This window comes from Amphibalanus amphitrite, unplaced genomic scaffold, assembly GCF_019059575.1.
Source record: "Amphibalanus amphitrite isolate SeventyFive unplaced genomic scaffold, NRLGWU_Aamphi_draft 000969F_arrow, whole genome shotgun sequence".
Classification (NCBI taxonomy): Eukaryota; Metazoa; Arthropoda; class Thecostraca; order Balanomorpha; family Balanidae; genus Amphibalanus; species Amphibalanus amphitrite.
This window is the reverse complement of record NW_024882463.1, coordinates 150406-167765: the sequence shown is the minus strand read 5'-3', so window position 1 is coordinate 167765 and position 17360 is coordinate 150406. Positions and strand designations below refer to the sequence as shown.

The 17360-nt window shown below is 56.7% G+C and overlaps 1 protein-coding gene across 5 annotated transcripts; it reads left to right on the top strand.

The window, feature by feature from the left end:
• Positions 1–101: 101 nt before the first annotated feature.
• LOC122368708 (DNA-directed RNA polymerase I subunit RPA1-like) lies at positions 102–17087 on the top strand. Of its 5 annotated transcripts, none has more exons than XM_043342909.1 (17): positions 120–215; positions 2647–2847; positions 4145–4321; positions 4569–4802; positions 5100–5280; positions 5515–5583; positions 5764–5908; positions 10723–11022; positions 11262–12146; positions 12383–13050; positions 13102–13870; positions 14071–14149; positions 14371–15203; positions 15388–15540; positions 15853–15963; positions 16239–16431; positions 16677–17087. In XM_043342909.1, exons 2-17 carry the CDS (start codon positions 2682–2684, stop codon positions 16796–16798), a joined length of 5085 nt encoding a protein of 1694 aa, XP_043198844.1. In that variant the 5' UTR covers positions 120–215; positions 2647–2681; the 3' UTR covers positions 16799–17087. The 5 variants fall into 5 exon arrangements, with proteins under 5 accessions (XP_043198842.1, XP_043198844.1, XP_043198845.1 ...); XM_043342910.1 differs by having other exon boundaries at positions 12383–13870; positions 14371–14873; positions 15003–15203; XM_043342907.1 differs by having other exon boundaries at positions 102–176; positions 12383–13870.
• The last annotated feature ends 273 nt before the right edge of the window (positions 17088–17360 follow it).

Sequence of the window (17360 nt, the reverse complement as noted above, 5' to 3'; positions counted from 1 at the left end):
TGCTAGCAGTGATAACTCGCAATGTGATTCGTCATCTTTCTCTTTTCGCTCATTTAGCACGAGGAGTCACCATCTCCTGAACATAATTCTAATTAACATTCACAGGTAAGAGACACACGTGTTTCGTGTGTCTTGGCGTGTCCCTATTTCGTGTTTTCTCGGATTTTGGGCGTTTGGTGTGTTCTTGGGCTATTTGATGGCAAAGCAACATTAAGGGGAGTATTGTCACGTAGTTTCTGTTGAAAGTTATGCCTAAATAACTCAATACTCGTCGTAGTCGGAGGCAGAGCTAGGAGTCGACACTCGTCAGTTCCTGTCTCAGTATTGAGTCAGAGTTAAAGTCAATTTTTGGGAGCCGTAATAAGTGTACGAGTCAGAGTCGCTGAAAATCCATTGACTGCTGCTCCGCTTTGAAATCTGGTCGAGATGCAGTGTTCAACTCAGTTGGGGAAACTACGATGCGAAGATAAAAAATTGATTGGTCAATAAATGGACTTTTGATGACCATATATGGGCATAAATACAACCCCCGCTACTAAGGGTGGAAAACGGTATAACAAGCGGGTACTTGCGGTATCGCGTCCACTTATCAGAGAGAAGGCTTCCATTTTCCATTAGGAATTAGCGTGATTTTATTAAACTGGGCGAATTGACTCAAAAATGGTGTTAGGAAAACAGCTTTTCGGCAGGTTCTGGGCGTCACAATCAGCTGGCCATTCAATAAATGGATTGGTGTTTTGAAAGAAAATTGCTAAAAGATTTACCGTAAAATGGGGTGTTAAGGGACAGTGGGGTGTTAAGGGACAGTTGCATGGGAAAAACTTTGAGTCATATTAACTTCCTAATTTGAGAAGGTTCAATAAAAACTTCAGTGTGGTAGTTGACACTGTTTTGCTCTTGACCATAGGAGAAAATGGCATGGTTTTTCATGCAAGTGATTTGGTTCAAAAATGGATTTGAAAATCATGCTACATTTTCACAAAATTGAAACATCTCCAAAACTCTGTATGTACCACATAAACTTGTGGGTGTACAGGGAAAATGAATGCATAGGTGTATTGTCACATGTATTGCACATGTTTCCTGAAAAACTTGTGCAAATCCACCCATTTATTCATCATCCTCTTCCTCTTTTCCGGATACATGCATATTTTGAGGTGGATGTGGGGTGCTAAGGGACAGGGAAGAAAAATCAAAAATAATATCTAAATATAATTTAATTAAGTATGCATGGAAAACACCAAATTCCACATAAAATTCTGGCAAGTTCATGCTTTTATCTCTAACACATCTTGAGTTATGTAACAAAACATCTCAACACTCTCTTTTACAATGATGGGTCAATGGAGACTGATGTAGGTAAATGTGATGTCATCATAAAAAGGCTAAAACAAAGAGGGCAACATAATGACAAGTGACTAGCTTCAACATGGGTTTTTATTGATGACAGAAGATTACTTTTTGGTTCTGTTTACCTTATAATTAGCACATTTTCCACAAGCGTAAACTGCATTACACGTAATTGGCTAAAAAGGTCATTAGTGGTGAATGAACCTGACTTGTTTTGTGACAGAATATGCAAAACATTTCAATAAATAAATTGTGTGCCCTTCCACACCCCAATTATGGGCATTTCATGACCATTTCTTGGAATAATATAGGTGTCCCTTAACACCCCACATTGGGGTGCTAAGGGACAGTGATGAAAAATGATAAAAAATAATATGCAGGTATAAATCTTTAAAACTTTAATGTGGCAGGCATGTAAAGCACCAAATTCCACATAAAACGCTGACAATTTGATGCTTCTATCTCCAACCCTTCTTGAGTTATATAACAAAACACTTCAAAACTGTCCCTTAACACCCCGTTTTACGGTAATTTAATTACATTAAACAAAGATATTTAATTTTAAAATGACAACTTAACCAAAATTAGAAAAACCATAAACAAAATAATAAAAATAATTACATTTTAAGCAACGGTACTGCTTACATTTTTGGTGCTTTCAGGTCTGTTTCAATCCGCCATATTTGCCAATCACTGTTTGACCTTGTGTTGTAACTCTGCGATTTAGAGCCACCAGTTAATTGTGCACAGAGTGAGTGTAGGCCTTGTGTGGTTAAAAGACATTCTTATGCCTTATTTTTTCATTTGAATGCTAGGATGCATTGAAAAGATGAAGTCTTATTTTATGACCATATATGGTCATCGCCCCGCCCACTCCAGCCATTGATTGGCTAATCCAATTTTTGTTTGGCTCCTCGTAGTTTCCCCAAGTGAACTGTCAGATAACAACACCAACCAGAATCCATAACCTTAACATTAATACGAGTGGTACCTAGGTATTGATATTTGGTACCTAATTGGCAGACGTCGCACGAGTGGCATATGCCATGTTACCTATGGATAAAGTCCCTAGAGCCTTTATCTGAACTTTGTATCTTTAATTTGTCATGCATTCACAACATGGAAATGCCTGCCTTTTTCAGAACTTAAGGCTATCACATTTGCTCTTGGTTGAATTCAGTGAAAAATACGAGTATACCTATGTGGTTGATAACATATTTGTGATATCTTCTGGCTTCTTTGTCAAATAGGCTCATAATATTTTCTGAGATAACATTTGGGTTTGGTATGTTCCAGGCCTTGATTGGGGTGACCAGTGACACACAGCAAAGATGGGGACGATAGGCGACCAGCTGCACTTCCTGCCCTCGTCCATTAGTTTCTCTATTTTCTCGGCGGACGAGGTGCGCAAGCTGAGCAAAGTCGAGATCACCTCAACTGTCGGCCTCAATGACCTCTGCCAGCCGCTGCCTGGCGGCCTCTACGACCTGCGGATGGGTGAGTGAGACAGGATGCCTCGGAATTTGGCCATTGATGTGCTTTAACCCTCGCCGGTATTGGTGTCTTGCCAGCCGCTAAGGTGTATACTAGGGAGGGGGTCCTTTAGAACCCCCTTGCCGTTCGGCCCCCGATCGGGCTAGAGCTTCCCGGAAAAACAAGTGTTTTACCTGTGAAGGAAGCCGATGGTACGCAAGTTGAAGGTCCTAGGTCATTGGTTGACCTTCCAGGTCAGGTCAATGATCTAAAAGTTGGAAAATCGGGACGGGTTAGACCTTCGTGATGTGAGGCTGTTAAGGGGTTCTCCGGGTACGCATCACAAATTTCATGTTAGTTTTGTTCACAGATGATTTCTTCATGCATTCAGGCCTGGTCTGGTCAGGTCAGGTCAACCAGTAGGTGTGCTGCCGGCTATCCATAGTAGGTGTCAATTACCTCTGACAGCTTCGTGATATCTTACAAAGGCACCAAAACTACTTCGCAAACGCTAAATTCGAAATCAGCCCCAAAACCTAGCCTGGAAAGTGGAAACATGTCAAACTAGTAAAAGTGAACCAAGGTCATCACAGGCCAATGACTTTGTCCTGACCTTCACGTGGCCTTGACTCCTACCATAATGCATGGGATCGACATCATTTCACATTATGAACGTTTACAGCTAGAAAAAGACTGGAAACGCGTGGATAATGTGAGCCCCGACACACGCCCAATCGTGTTCCGGCCAAATGCGGTCTCCAGAAACAGGTCACAGGTCAAAGGTCATTTGGGTCAAGGTCATCAAATTATTAGGGTATTTGTCAAACTTATCGACTCGAGGGTACTGAAAGCTTCGTCGTGATCGGCCGCTTTTTACGTGAGTTTTTCGTGAGTTTTTCGCGAAAAACTGAGGGGCAGGGTTTGTTCAACCCCCTATAACTGGAAGGGTGAATAGGTCACTGGTGTTCTGCGGATTACTGTGATGTAAAGTTTGAGAATTTGTGTACGATGACGCTTGCTTACATCAAATCAGGAAGTTTTGCGCTAAATATGAAGCCGTTGACGGCAATCGTAGCGATGACACTCGGAAAATATCAAGAACTTACGCAGCATAGTCTTTTGATGCCACTATGTTCCTTGATTACAGCTGGCTGATGTCATGGCGTTGTGGGAATCGACGCCGCAGGACCATGTCGTGCATATGCGACTAATAAATGTGTGTGTCTGTTTTTGTGGTTTCGTTTGTATGATGTGCAATTCCATAAATTTCTTCGTGGACAGGTGTGCTGTCATTGAGGTGATTCTCCCCGGTGCGTTCCAGGTCCGTACATGCGGGACTACGGCGTGTGCGCCACGTGCCACCTGAACTACCTGCACTGCCCGGGCCACCTGGGCCACATCGAGCTGACGTTCCCCGTCATCAACCCCATGTTCCGCTCGGTGGCCATCAGCCTGCTCTCCAGAACGTGCCTCAACTGCTCGGCGCTCCTCGTCCCAGGTCAGAGGCGCTCACAGTGTACTCCCGGGCCGGGAGGGCTTGGTTGTGGTTTGTCTTTACTTCTCGCAATGTTCAATTGTAAATCAGATGGCAGGTGCCTTTGTTGTAAGGGTTTTATCTGCCTTTTCGTGATTGTTTCAGGGGGTCTGCTTTAATCGTTATATTTTCATCTAAGAGGCTGGCTGATTCCAATACCTGTACTGACGTCAGACCCACTGCTGGAGCTGACTCGCCTGTTCGATTCCAGCTCCGCTGCTGACGCTGGTGCGGACCCAGCTGGAGCTGCTGGAGCTGGGGCTGGCCGCCGAGGCGCTGGCCGCCGCCGACCTGATCCCCGCCTCGTCGGCGTCGGCAGGCGGGCCGAAGCGGCGCCGCGCCGACAAAGACGTGGAGCTGGACGCCGACATGGTGGATGCGGACGCCGTCATCTCCGACAAACAGCTCAGCGACAAACTGGCCGGCTACCTGGCCGACCTCAAAGGTGTGCGCAGATGGGAGGTGATCGCAGGGTCTGCGATGGAAACGACTCGTTTGGTTCAGGTATATTTTTTTCCGGTGTAATACAGAATACCAATAGATGTTCCGGACGCTGGATATTTCCTTACGACATTGTCATTCGGCAGCGATGTTCATTGTGTCATGGCTTGGTCATAGGACGCTGATATGGTCTTTCGTTGAGTTCCGTGACGTCCCACCCGGGACTATAGTTACCCCCCCCCCTCCCCGCCCGATCCCCGTTCTCCGGCTGCGTATGTAACCGTGCGGCCGCGGCCCACAGAGCGTCACCGCAGCGGTGAGCTGGCGGGCCAGGTGCGTAACGTGGTGCTCGAGCGGCGCACGGTGATCCGTCGCTTCCTGGGCCAGCGGCCGCTCAAACAGTGCACCCAGTGCAGCCGCCGACAGCCCTCGCTCAACGACTTCATGGGACAAATCGTCAGAATCGAGAAAAAGGACCCCGGGTGAGAAATGTGGGAGTTTCTCAGATAAGCAGTTGATTCTAGCTAGAGTACAAGAGGTTTTTGAGAGGACGGAGGAACGGGCGATGAGTGTCTGGAGTGATTGAACTATGTAAACAGAATCGGCAATGATTTATGGGTTTGACTTTGGAATAATGATTATTTTCGCTTTACGTTCACTCGGCGCTGATATTCTCACCTCTCCCTGACTGACATTTTTTAGCTTTGCTTTCACAGGAAGAACAGCATCGACAGACCGACGGACGCCAACGACCTGCGCGGCTACCTGACTACTGTGGAGGCGCGGTCAGTTGATATTGATCTGCTTCTACGCCAAACTTTGATTTTATTATGTCGGTCCTCATGGTCTTAGACGCGTCGGCCGGAGTGTCACGTCTTTTGTCGATATCATGTCGCCACATCTGTGCTGTGACGAGTCACTTATCAGACATTGTCCATGACCTGACGTCTGTGACTGGTCCCCAGTGACGTGCTGCGGAAGCTCTGGACCCGCGAGAAGGGGCTCCTATGTGCCGTGTTCGGTGTGCTCAACTCGCTCAAACACTGCGAGTTCCCCACCGACTGCTTTTTCCTGGAGGTGCTGCCGGTGACGTCGCCACGACTCCGACCGGTGAGGCGGATAGATTACGGTACAGGCTGGCGCCCGTATTATTTTACTTTATCTTTGTTATTCATGTTCATTTTTTCGATCGTTTTACTAGGTTGTTGATACGCAATAAACATTCTGGAATGGAATGAAATGGAATGGAAATGGCGCCGCGACTCAGACCGGCGAGGCGGGGGGGGGGGGGGGGTCACGGCACAGGCGGAGGTGTGCTGCACTGCGTCAGCTGTTGTTGTTGTTGTTCGTCCTCTCGGCGTCTAGCGACGCGAAGCCTCGCGGCTTAGCATCCCTCTGCGCGCGGCCGCCATGGCCGCGATGTAACTTGTGCTCCTTGCAGTCTCTCTGGTTGGGGCGTGTATGCTTCCCGTCAGGCGGAACCGAAGCCCCATCTGCGCTGGGCACCGCAACAGAATGTGATCTGGGGTGTCGGCTTCCTCCTTACAGAGTGGGCAGAGGGCACCGCCGCATGCTCGTTCATTGCAGGCGTCGCACTGCCGTGTGGGGCTCTTGCCGATGCGATGCAGGTACTGTTGCGACCCTGACCAGTGTCCGGCTCTCAGCTGGTGGACGTCGATAGCCGTCAGACGGTCCAGGCCAGACACTGTGGGTGGGCGCGTTGTCCCCATCAGGGTTCGGAACCAGCCTGGGGGTCGCTGCTCTCGTGTGCGAGCGTCCGCCGCTCGCGCCGCTGCTCTATGCACTGTGCGCGTGTCCACCGGTACCTGCTCTTGGGGGAGAGATGCCGCCTCCTTGGCTAGGCTGTCGGCCATCTCATTCCCAGGCAGCCCGCAGTGGGACGGGACCCATTGAAGGCGCACCTGCCGCTCTCCATTGTCGGACACCAGGGCCAGAGCGTCCCAGACAGCTCGGTTCAGCTGCGTCCTTTGCTCGGCCGGGCCACTCCGTAGGGCAGATAGAGCTGCTTGCGAGTCGGTACACAGTATGATGGGGTCCTCCTCATGATCAGTGTGGTTGCCGATGTAGTTTAGTGTCTCGCGGAGTGCCACCATCTCCGCTCGGTAACTCGAGCAGAGCTTGCCCGCTGGTGCGCGGAGCTCGTGGCTCTCCCCGTCGGGCCACTCGATATAGCCGCCCGCTCCACCGTCCAGCACTCCTCCCGTGGCGGATCCGTCCGTCCAGGCCCAGGTCGCGCACTGGGGGAGGGACGCCAGGTGCAGGGCGGCCGCCTGTCGGCGGGTCTCCGCGGACGCTCCGGAGGGGGGTGTGGCTCCTATCCCCAGGTCAAAGACCACCGGGGGGGCCTCCTCCCACGGGGCGACGCTGGGCGGCAGCACCGGCTCGATCGGGGCCACGACACCTGCCATGTGCCAGGCCTCCAGACCCACCGTGCGCCAGCCCGTCACCGCCTTCAACCGTGGGTTGACGGTCGCGTCCGCTACTCGGCGTAGTGGGTCCTCTTCTGGGAGGGCTCTTGCCTTCGCGAGGAATCGCGCCGCCAGGGTGGTTTTCCGGGCCGTCACCGGAGCCAGTCCTGCCTCCGCCATCAGGGCTTCGGTGGGGGTTGAGCGCGTGCAGCCCGTTATGACGCGGGCGGCCTCCCTCATCTCCCTCTCCAGTACTTCCACGTGGGAGGGGGACGCGGCCGGTAGCCACGCAGCGGCGGCGTGCTCCAGCGCGCCTCTGACGTAGCCGTTGGCCACGATGCGGAGTTGCCGCTCTTCCAGCCCCCAGTCCCTGCCCGTCAGTCTCCTGAGGTGTTGCAGTCTCGGTCGGGTTCTCTGTCGCATCCTCTTGCAGTGCGGGCCGAAGTGGAGGAGGCGATCCAGCGTTACTCCGAGCAGGTTGAGAGTCTCGCGGGCCTCAACTCTCGCTCCAGCCACCCTGATGGACAGGTCCACTGCGTCCTTCGGCCACTGCGAGAGCACCAGGACCTGGGTTTTCTCTCCCGAGACGACCATCTTCGATGTCCTGGCCCATCTTGTCAGCGTGTCAGCGGCTTGCTGGGCTCGGTGTCTGGCCGTCTCGATACTCGCACCCGCGCACAGGGTTGCAGTGTCGTCGGCGTACATATAGGGTGTGCATCCTTGGATCGCCTTGAGGGAGTGTGCGAGGGGTGCCGCCCACAACAAAAACAAGAGCGGGGACAGGACGCTACCTTGCGGTAGGCCCGCCCGAAACACCCGTTCGCCACTCTTCACTCCGTTCACCTCGACGGCGACTTGTCGGTCTCGGAGCCACTGCCACGTCCACTGCACCATGCAGCGCGGGAGTCCCAGCTCTAGCAGTCTCAGACGTAGGAGGCGATGGTCCACCACGTCATAGGCGCGCGCGAAGTCATACGCGACCAGGACGTACTTCTGGGCGGTGGTGCCTTCTGGTGGGTCTGCACGTCTGGACTTGGGCCGATTCCATCCGTCTTGCACCTGCTGGACGAGTCTGCCGATGCTGTCCTCGACCGATCGGCCAGCCCTGAAGCCGACCTGCTCCGGTGGGACCAGTCCGCGGGACTCGGCCAGGAAGGTGAGACGTCGCTTGATGAGTCGCTCAGCCAACTTGCCGACGTGCGAGGTCAGAGCGATGGGGCGGTAGCTCGCGGTGAGTCGCTTGTCCTTCCCCGCCTTGGGGATGGGGACCACCGTCGCTTGTCGCCACTGCCTCGGGACCTCTGCGGTCCGCCACGACATGTTGATGATGGTCAGCAGGACCTTGCGAGCCACCGGTCCGAGATGTCGGAGCATCTCGTTCGAGATGCCGTCTGGTCCGGGGGTCTTCTTGAGCTGGAGTCCGCTGAGCTCTCTGACCAGGTCCTGCAGGCTGAAGGGACCGCATGCTCCTTCTCGTCGATCGCCGCACCCGCGGCAGGAGCGGTGCTCTTCCCGTAGCTGCCTCTTGGTATCGCGGTCCAGCTTCGGTATGCGCACCTGCTTCGAGACCCTCGCATACTCTTGGACGAAGGCCTCTGCCTTATCGCGGTCGGTTACGATGAGGCGGTCTCCCTTCAGCATCGCTTGGCCGTCCCTGGGCTCATCGTCACAACATCGCTCCCACTTCTTCAGCGTCTTGTGGACCCTGCCGACGTTGGCTGGCCTGTTCAAGGTGGTGGAGACGAAGTCCTTGAAGTGTGCGATGGTGGCCTTCTTCTCCAGTTCGGCCGCGCGCCGCTTGGCCGCGATCCAGCGCTCCCGGGACGGTGTGTCACCATCGCGCAGGGCCGCGCGCGCCGCGCGCCGTTCTATGATCGCCTCCTGGAGGTCGGGGTCCAAGGCCCACGGGCGAGGATCCGCCCTGGCGCCTCGCGGGATGTGGCGCACTGCAGCCCGTTGCAGCGCCGACTCGAACCGGTCCGCCAATACCTGAGTCGTCAGGTCCGGCTCCAGTTCGGCCAGCGACTGCTCGCAGTCGGCCGCGAACGCCTGCCACTCCGCCTTGTGGAACGCCCACTTGGTCTTGCGGACCCTCCTGGGGGGCGCCGTCTCGGACCTCACCTCCACCACCATGGGAAGGTGGTCGCTCCCAAGGTCAGGGCCGAGAGACCACACTGCCCTGCGGGCCAGGGGGGCACTGCACGCGGCGAGGTCTGGGGCCGTCTGAGCACCTGATCGGTAGCTCGCGAAGGTGGGTTCTCCGCTGTTGAGCGGGACCCATCCCTCCGCTTCCATCCAGTCAGCCATCCTCTCCCCCACCGCGTCAGCCGCTTCGCAGGCCCTGTCCCAGCTGGGGTGATGGCCGTTGATGTCGCCGATGATGATGGTCTTGTTGTTGTTGGGGAGGCATCGCGGGTCGAAGCGGTCCTCTCGGTCGTCACCCGTCGCCCGGATGGGCGGTCTGTAGATGTTGAGCACATCCAGTGTCTGCGGTCCTAGCAGACGGACTCCACAGAGCTCCGTGGTGTCGTCCGCTGCCGCCAGGTACCGGTCGGAGAGAGGTGAGAAGTGCAGTCCAGCTCGGACATACACTGCGACGTCTCCTCCCTTCGCCGACACCGCGCCGGTCTGTCTTCCGCGCGCCCTGCGCACTACGACGGGGGGCTGGAACCCTGGTATGCTCGGCACCGCCTTCGGCAGCTGAGCCTCTTGAATGGCCGCTACATCTGCTTTAATCGCGGAAAGCCAGCCTCCCAGTTCTTGCACCTTGGTGCGCAAACCTTCGGCATTCCATGAGACAAGCGTCACGTGGCTTCTCCTGGCCCGATTCTTGCGGTAGCGGCGGTTCTTGAGGCGGCGCCTACTGCCAGTCCCCACCCCGTCGGTGCTCCCTCCTCCGGCGACGGAGGGGGGCGCGGCCGGCGCGCTAATCACTCAGCGGGCCGGGGCCGCGCTGCGAGCGCGGCTCCCAGGCCCGCGGGGGCATTGAGCGCTGCCCAGGCGACGGACGACCCTCGGCGAGGAAGAGTCGGTAGAAGAGTACTTGCCACCAGGCAGTGGCCGCGCGCAGAGGGAAGAGAGGCCAGTTGAGTCCGTTTGGCATTCCGTCCGCGGCTGTCCACCGCAGACGGCGGTCGCAGGCGACCACACCCCCCACCACTTGAAGGCGGACTCGTCCAGGGGGCCAGCTCGGTAGAGCCACTGCGTCAGCTCGGTAGAGAGCCGGACCTCTGTGGCGTGGTGTCTTCACTATTTTCTTCTCGATGATTGTTTCGCTGACTCGATTGTCGAAATCTTAATTGCTGGCTATTTGCGATACCTATAACTGCATGTTATGTGATATATAAGAGTTGATGCGTCTTCATCCATCACCATCTCTATAGAATGATAGGGTCCACTATGATTCTTTTTATCCAAAAGCTGTTTTAGGTGACCTCAGGTAATGCTGCCCCGCGTTCTGACCCCCACATCTGTTTGTGTTTGCTCTCCCGGCAGACGGACTCTGTGCACGGCCGGCCGGTGGAGCACACCCAGTCGCACGTGTACGCCTGCGTGCTGGAGTGCAGCCTGCTGCTGCGGCAGCTGGTCCAGCTGCGACAGCAGGGCGCCGACCTGTCCAAACTCGGCGACGACCAGAAGCGGCTGCTCGACTCGGTGCGCGGCCAGACCATCGACGACAAGATCGTCCGCTGCTGGGGCACGCTGCAGGGACTGGTCGACTGCGTGTGCGACTCGGAGATGAACAAAGTGGCAGCCAAACGGCTCAACGCCAAAAACCTGAAGGGGGTGAAACAGGTGAGGGTGGCCGCGGCGCGGGATGGCTGGAGAGGATAAACCTTTTGATATGTGTATCAAGACCGAGTTGTCAGTTTCAATATTATGAATGATAGGTGGAGATATAAAGGAGTTGAAGTACTATCTACTTTCCATGCTGAGTTTGAGCGAGTTGTATGATGCCTTCCCGAGCCCTTGTGACATTACGGCTGCCATAATTGACATCATATTGACGCAGACACCTTATGTTCTGCCTACAGCTACTGGAGAAAAAGGAAGGCATCTTCCGTATGAACATGATGGGCAAGCGCGTGGACTTTGCGGGCCGTACGGTGATCACACCGGACCCGTACCTGAGCGTGCAGGAGATCGGCGTGCCCGAGGTGATGGCCAAGAAGCTGACGTACCCGGAGCCGGTGACGCCGCAGAACCTGGCACTGCTGCAGCGCGCCGTGCTCAACGGGCCCAACCGGCACCCGGGCGCCAACGCCATCTGGAACAGCAACGGCTTCAAGGTGATGCTCAAGGACGACCCGAAGCAGCTGGCCTCGATGGCGGCCAGTCTGATGACGCCCTCCGAGGAGCTGTCCAAGAAGCAGCTGGGCCCCAAGGTGGTGCTGCGCCACCTGGTCACCGGCGACGTGGTGCTGGTGAACCGGCAGCCCACCCTGCACCGGCCCTCCATCATGGCGCAGCGCGTGCGCGTCCTGCCCGGCGAGAAAACCTTCCGGCTGCACTACTCCAACTGCAAGAGCTACAACGCCGACTTTGACGGCGACGAGATGAACGTGCACCTGCCGCAGGGCGAGGAGGCGCGCAGCGAGGCCTACCACCTGGCGCTGGCGCCCAACCACTTCCTGGTGCCCAAGGACGGCACGCCGCTGGGCGGCCTTATCCAGGACCACGTGGTGGCCGGCGTGCGACTGACGATGCGCTCCACGCTGCTGGACCGCGCCCAGTACCAGCAGCTGGTGGCCAGCGGGCTGGGCGACCACCGCAGCCGGGTGCGCCTCCTGCCACCGGCCGTCATCAAACCGCGCCAGATGTGGACCGGCAAACAGGTCATATCAACACTGATCATCAACCTGACACCGCCCGGCCGGCCGGCCATCAACCTCCGCTCCAAGGCCAAACTCAACCCCAAGGTATGTGCGACACTCCTGGCGCTGCTGATTGTTCAGGGAGCGGAGGGGCGGAAATGGGGCGGAGCTTTCAACATTGCATCGTCTACTTTATTATCAGCGAGTAATTAATTACTATTTTATAAACGTTGAAGGCGTGCTGTCACTCACAGTCCGGTGGGCAGTTTGTTGCCTACCTACCGTTCTGTACCATACCCGTGTTTCGTGCCGTGACATTTCTCCCCGTCTCTTCCCGCCAGGTGTGGGAGCGCCAGGCGCCGCGCGTGGCCCGCGCCGGCGGCACCCCGCTGGAGGGCGCCGACATGTCCGAGGGCGAGGTCATCATCCGCGGCGGCCACCTGCTGTGCGGCGTGCTGGACAAGCAGCAGTTCGGCGCCGTGCCCTTCTCCCTGGTGCACGGCTTCTACGAGCTGTACGGCAGCGACGCCAGCAGCCGGCTGCTCTCGGCCTTTTCACGTCTCTTCACCTGCTGCCTGCACGTGATGGGCTTCACGCTGGGCGTGCAGGACATCCTGGTGACGTGCGAGGCGGACCGGCAGCGACGCCGCGTAGTGCGCCGCTCGGACCGGGTCGGCGCAGAGGCCACCGCCGACGCGCTCGGCATCGTGTCGGCCGCCGAGCGCTCGGACGTGACGCTGATCAAACGCCGGCTGGAGGAGGCCCACCTGGCGTCGGCGGCGCGCACCCAGCGCGACCTGGACCGCGCCTACAAACAGCGACTGGACAGCGTCAACAACGACATCAACAAGGCGTGCCTGCCGCGCGGCCTGATCCAGCCGTTCCCCGAGAACAACCTCCAGCTGATGGTCGAGGCCGGCGCCAAGGGCTCCAAGGTGAACACCATGCAGATCAGCTGCCTGCTCGGACAGATTGAGCTCGAGGGAAAGCGGCCGCCGCGCATGGTGTCCGGCAAGACGCTGCCGAGTTTCGCGCCGTACGACCTGAGCCCGCGCGCCGGCGGCTTCATCTCCGGTCGGTTCATGACGGGCATCCGGCCGCAGGAGTACTTCTTCCACTGCATGGCCGGACGAGAAGGTCTGATCGATACGGCCGTCAAGACCAGCCGCTCCGGATACCTGCAGAGGTGTCTGATCAAACACCTCGAGGGCCTGGTGGTGAACTACGACTCGACTGTGCGCGACAGTGACGGCAGCGTGATCCAGTTCCGCTACGGCGAGGACGGCTGTGAGACACAGAAGGTGCCCTACCTGACCAAGCAGCAGCTGCCCTTCCTCGACGACAACCACCGGGGCATGTTCGACTCGGACCTGGTCGACATGTTCAAGAGCCGCTCCAAGGAGAAGGAGGTACGGAAGCTGAAGCGGAAGGTGAGCAAGTGGAAGAGTCAGTTCGGCGACCCGTGTCAGCACCGGCGCACCAGTCCGTTCCTGGAGTTCAGCCGCGGCGCGCCGCTGCAGAACCAGCACAAGTGCCACCCGAAGACGCGGCGGCCGCTCAGCTACCACCAGTGCGTGACGCTGTGGGAGGAGCTCGAGTCACGCCGGCCGTACCGACACGCGGCACAGCGCTGTCCCGATCCCGTGGACGCCGCCTACCCGCCCGACTCGCACTTCTCGTCCGTCTGCGAGAAAATGGACGCCATGCTGTGCGACTACCTGGAGTCGCGGCCCGGCGGGGCCACCGACCAGCTCAGGGACATGCTGTACTTCAAGGCGGCGCGCGCCGTGGTGCACCCCGGGGAGGCGGTCGGCCTCATCGCCGGACAGGTGGGTGAAGGAGGGGGGTGGGTGGTGCGACAGGGTGTGGTGCTGGGCTGGGAACCGGTCAGGGTATAGTGATGGACTAAATTCGGGTCTTGCCCGCCCTGGATGTGCCCCCTTGTGCGCCTATTGTAGTGATTATTATGCGCCCCGCTTTGTCGCATGTTGTGTTCCTAGTTTTAACGTTTGCATCCCTGCTATTTCAGTCGGTCGGCGAGCCGTCCACTCAGATGACACTGAACACCTTCCATTTCGCCGGACTGGGAGACATGAACGTCACACTGGGTAGGTGGTCGAGTCATTCTTGACTGTATACGTGCATTAAGTCGGTTTATCTTGTGTGAATCTGCATCTTCGTTTTCTTATTAGCGACTTAATTGCACAGCACTGTCCAGCAGCTCATGTTCAGAAAGATGCTTCAGTCAATATTTATGTGCTTTCAACAATCTTGAATGTCTTCATGTTTCTGAACTGCGCCGTTTAACCGTTCTCTCCCCGTCCGCCAGGTATCCCCCGTTTACGCGAGATCCTGTCCGCCTCCAAGAGCCAGAAGACGCCCAGCATGGAGATTCCGTTCCGGAGCGGCGTGTCGAACGTGGCCGAGCGGGCGCGCCGGCTGCGGCTGAAGCTGACGCGCGTCACGCTGGCGCAGGTGCTGCGCCAGATCACCGTCACTGAGTCGTGTCAGTCGGGCAAGACGCGCTCGTACCGGCTGCAGCTCGACTTTTTACCGCGCTCCGCCTACCGGGACGAGTTCGCCGTCACGCCGGCCGGCGTGTTGCAGTACGTCGAGGACGTCTGGGTGCGGCGCTTCCTCAAGAAGCTGGCGCAGACGTTCAAGCTGAAGGACGTCAGCGGCGTGCTGCAGAGGGAGGGCGCGGCGCCGGCTAGCCAGGACGCGGAGCCGGAGGACGCCGACCAGCCGAGTGGGGAGGCCGCCGACGACCCGTCTGCCCAGGAGGCGGCGGACGAGCCGACCGGCGGCGGCGGCGGCGGCGCGCCGGACCGAGACGCTGACGAGGAGGACTCGGAGGGCGAGGCCGAGGCGGACGACGACGCCACGGCGGCGCGCTCCAAGGCGCGGCGTAATGACGAGGCCGACTACGAGTCGGAGGAGGAGGAGGAGGGGGAGGGGGCCGACGCCGACGAGTCGCGGCCCGTCAGCCCGGAGGGAGGGGAGGAGGAGGACGACGCGGAGGAGCTGGCGGCCAGCCCTGCACGCACCAAGGACGCCCAGCTGCGCCGCGCCGCCGTGTGCGCGCTCAGTCTGGAGAGCTGCCGCGTCACACAGTACGACTTCGACCAGAAACACGAGCGCTGGTGTCGCTTCACTGTCATGGTGAGTTAGACACTTTTGAACTTTTACTTTTGTCGAGCACAACACATCAACGCTGCCATTTTTGCAATCAAGCATGCCAGTTGTAGCACTGGACGAACTAGAAACTGCAGTGAGTCTCTATTCACGCCTGCTTTATCTCTATGCCGTGGTGTCTGACCACCTCCCGTTCCATGTTCGTGCCCAGGTGACCACCAGCAAACAGTGCGACATCCAGACTCTGGTGACGGACGCCGCCACGGCCGGCGTCATCCGGGAGGTGCCGCGCATCTCCCGGGTGTTCGTGATGGATGACGAGCGGAAGGGCCTGCGACTCTGCACCGAGGGCATCAACATGACGGTCAGTAAGACGACGAGAGGCAGTGAGAGCGCTGTCCATTGTGAAACATGCACAAACACCCTAATGAAATGGTATAGCTTAAGGTTAATTTTACATTTTCCTTCATGTTAAACAGATGCCGACGTTTGTTTCTTCGCTGCTTACCTTTTCGAGGTTTTGAGCACTTATTAAAAGTCAATAAGATTGTTCCACGGCACATTTTATGCATCTACATAATCCAGTGTTTGTTGATCGTGCCCGGTGCCCCATTTTTCCACGTCTGTCAGCCTATGTAGTGCGCGATGACCGACCCATCACCGTGCTTTGTTTCAGTACATGGCGCGATTCTCCGAGCTGCTGGATCTGAACCGGATGTACTGTAACGACCTGCACAGCATGGCCGATACGTACGGCATCGAGGCCGCATCCAGGGCCATCGTCAAGGTTAGTCGGCCAGGGGGTCGAAAGGGGTGGGGAAACGGGGGAGCCGAAAGAGGACGGCTCAAACGTGATGGGGAAAGAGTTGGAGCGAGATAGGCTGATATTCACTTTTACATATGCCGTGCTGGATGCTGGAATGGCATGAAAGGTAATACAACATTCATGATGCGAGTGTTTTGGTATCGCCACTTCCATTCTGACCTGTCTCGGGTATGCGATTTAGCCCACTGCTCCACTGTGCGAGGTCCTCCCACCGGCTGTGCTCGGTCCGCCCGCAGGAGATATCGTCCGTGTTCGAGGTGTACGGCATCCAGGTGAGCCGGCGCCACCTCAGTCTGATCGCCGAGTACATGACGTTCAGCGGCCAGGTGCGCGGCTACAACCGATCCGCCATGGACTCTGTGGTCTCGCCGCTGCAGCAGATGAGCTTCGAGACCACCGTCGGCTTCCTGCGCACCGCCGTCCTAGCAGGTACGGGCCGAGAGGAAAAGGAACTCAAGGGAGGGATGGTAGGGGGACATTCAACCAATAATGGCGCAATGAAGCGGATCGGAGGGTGCGGTATTTTTAGGTCTGGCATTGGAGAGCATTTTAGGTGTTGATGTGTTGATGTGCGCTATAATTAATTGGATGTGTACGCGATGAAGTGACATGATCCGTGTGTGACATGGCTCTCATGTGACCTGACGCCCTGCGCCTGGCCCGTGTGCCCGCAGGTCAGGTGGACGAGCTCAAGTCTCCCTCGGCGCGGCTGGTGATGGGACAGCCGTTCGCCGGCGGCACCGGCATGTTCAGCCTCGTCAACAAGATGATGGCCTCGCTGGGGCAGCTGTGGTAGGGTAGTGCTGTCTGCGCGGTGAACGGTCGACCGGCCGTGTCTGCGGTGGGTGGCCGGGGGTCAGAGATCGGATGGTGTTAATGCCGACTGAACGGACGGGTGGGAGGCTGCCACGAGGCTGCGGGGGGAGGTACGGGACCCGGAATGTGTCTCAATGGGTGAATATGTCGTCTGTTGATCAGGTCAAATGGATTACCGGAGCCGGGCTATACCGGCTGGCGGCTAAGATTGTTACGCTTTGATACAGTGTGCCCTGGATACAGGAGAAATATAGTTTTTGGTTGCCTTATTGAAGTGTGTATGGATAGAGTTCAGAGAAAGCTCTTTTGACGAAGCAATATTCATCTGAACAGGGGGCTTAGGGTAAGATACAGCTGAATGTTGTGACATCACTGTGATGTGTTATCGTCTACGTAATGACTGCCCAGACGACGCATATGCAGTCAAGGAAGGGGGTCGATGAGTGTTCCAAAGCCCAAACATGCTTGCGGCGGTGAGTTTTCGTTGCGGTATCCACCACGACAAACTATGTAAGGCGTAATGATTATATAACATGATGAAC